The sequence below is a fragment of the Acanthisitta chloris genome, unplaced genomic scaffold, assembly GCF_000695815.1.
Source record: "Acanthisitta chloris isolate BGI_N310 unplaced genomic scaffold, ASM69581v1 scaffold3409, whole genome shotgun sequence".
NCBI lineage: Eukaryota > Metazoa > Chordata > Aves > Passeriformes > Acanthisittidae > Acanthisitta > Acanthisitta chloris.
Window position 1 is genome coordinate 9,237 of NW_008689629.1, and position 1,603 is coordinate 10,839.

The following is a 1,603-nucleotide window of genomic DNA, read 5'->3' on the forward strand; positions in this document are numbered from 1 at the left end:
CAGCTGCTCCATGTCCAGGTCCAGGGTGTCACTGATGTAAGACTCGCGGTACTGCTTCTTCTCTGCAGGGTGGCACAGTGTCACCAGCCTGTACCCAGATCCTCCAGGCTGCCCTGGAGCCTCCCAAGAGGGCATGGACCCCCCTGGCACCCAGGGGCATTGGCACCCAGAGTGGTGGCACATCTGGAGCCAGTTGTGTCCCAGTGGCATTTGGGGGTGGTGGAGTGGGAGGCCTCAAACTTGCTGTGCATAACCTCCCTCAAAGGAAGAGGAGGAAGAAGAGAAGGAGAAAGAAGAGGTGAGGAAGAGGAGGAAGAGGAAGAGGGAGAAAATTAGGTGCAGGAAGAGGAGGAAAAAAGAGAGGAAGAAGATGAAGATAAGAAGGAAGATGAGGAAGAGAAGGAGGAAGAAGAGGTGAGGAAGAGCAGGAAGAAGAGGAGAAGGAGAAAGAAACTGAGGAGGAGGAAGAGGAAAAAAGAAAGGAGGAAGATGAAGATAAGAAGGAAGAAGATGAGGAAGACAAAGAGGCACAATAAAATGAAGAGGATGGGGAAGAACAGGAGCAAGATGAGGAGGAAAAAGAACAGGAAGGGTATGTGGAAGATGAGAAAGAAGAATGGGAAAGAGGAGGAAGAGTAAGTAGAGGAGCAGGAAGAGGAGGAAAAAGAGAAGGAAGAAGAGGAGGAGGAAGAGAAAGAGGACGAAGCGGAGGAGGGGAAAACAAAAGAAGAGGAGGAAGATGAGGATGAGGAAGAAGATGAGGAGGACAAGGAGGAAAAAGATGTGCAGGATGAGGAGGAAGAAGATGATGAGGCAGATGAGAAAAGAAGAAGAGTAGGACAAGGAGAATGAATAAGAACATGAGGAGAAAGATAAGGAAGAGAAAAAGGAAGATGAAGAGGGGAAAGAGGAGGAAGATCTTATGCATTCACAAGGGCTTTCTGAGCTTGGAGATGGGATGGGGAGCACTGGGAAATGCTGCACTGAGGTACTGGGAGGAACTGGGCTGTGAGGGACAGCAGCAGGGCTTGTGCCCATCCCTTAGCATCTGGAGGGGCTATGGGCAGCCAGTCCAGCCAGGAGAGGATTATCCTGTCGGGCAAGGACAAGGTATGGGGTGCAGACAAGGAGGACATAGGGACAGCCACCCCCAACACACTCCCAGTCACAGGACTGGCACAAGGACCAGGAATGATGGGTGCCCATTCCCAGAGGGATTTGGGTCCTGGGGGACCTACCCTCGTTCTCCTCCAGCCTGCGGACCTGGCGCAGGACAGGCTGCAGGTTCATGTAGAGCCTGTGGCTGCTGCTCAGCAGCTGCAGGAGGTGCCTGGAGCGCAGGGGACAGCCTGTGTAGTAGATGAGTTTCCTGGCCGAGGGAAGCCCATCTGGCAGGATCTCAAACTTCTTGCCCTGTGTGGGAGAAAGGAGACATCAGGCCTGGAAAGGAAAATGCTGCAATTCTCACCCAGTCCTGCTGCAGCACATTGTTAGCTTTATGGATTGCAATCACCCGCTCGAGGTCTGCAACAACACCACATGCCCAAAGCAGAGCCCAGGAGATGCTCTGCCTGTGGATCATGGAATCACAGAATGGTTTGGG

The 1,603-nt window shown here is 52.6% G+C and overlaps 1 protein-coding gene across 1 annotated transcript in view; it reads right to left on the bottom strand.

Annotated features, from left to right (window-relative positions):
• The window catches only part of FRMD6 (FERM domain containing 6), a 10,031-nt gene that overhangs the window by 2,529 nt on the left and 5,899 nt on the right, over window positions 1–1,603 (bottom strand). The window contains exons 9-10 of the mRNA XM_009081484.1: window positions 1,239–1,413; window positions 5–62 (exon numbers count right to left, since the gene is read on the bottom strand). Coding sequence (XP_009079732.1) covers window positions 5–62; window positions 1,239–1,413 — 233 coding nt within the window. The remainder of the gene's footprint in view (window positions 1–4; window positions 63–1,238; window positions 1,414–1,603) is intronic.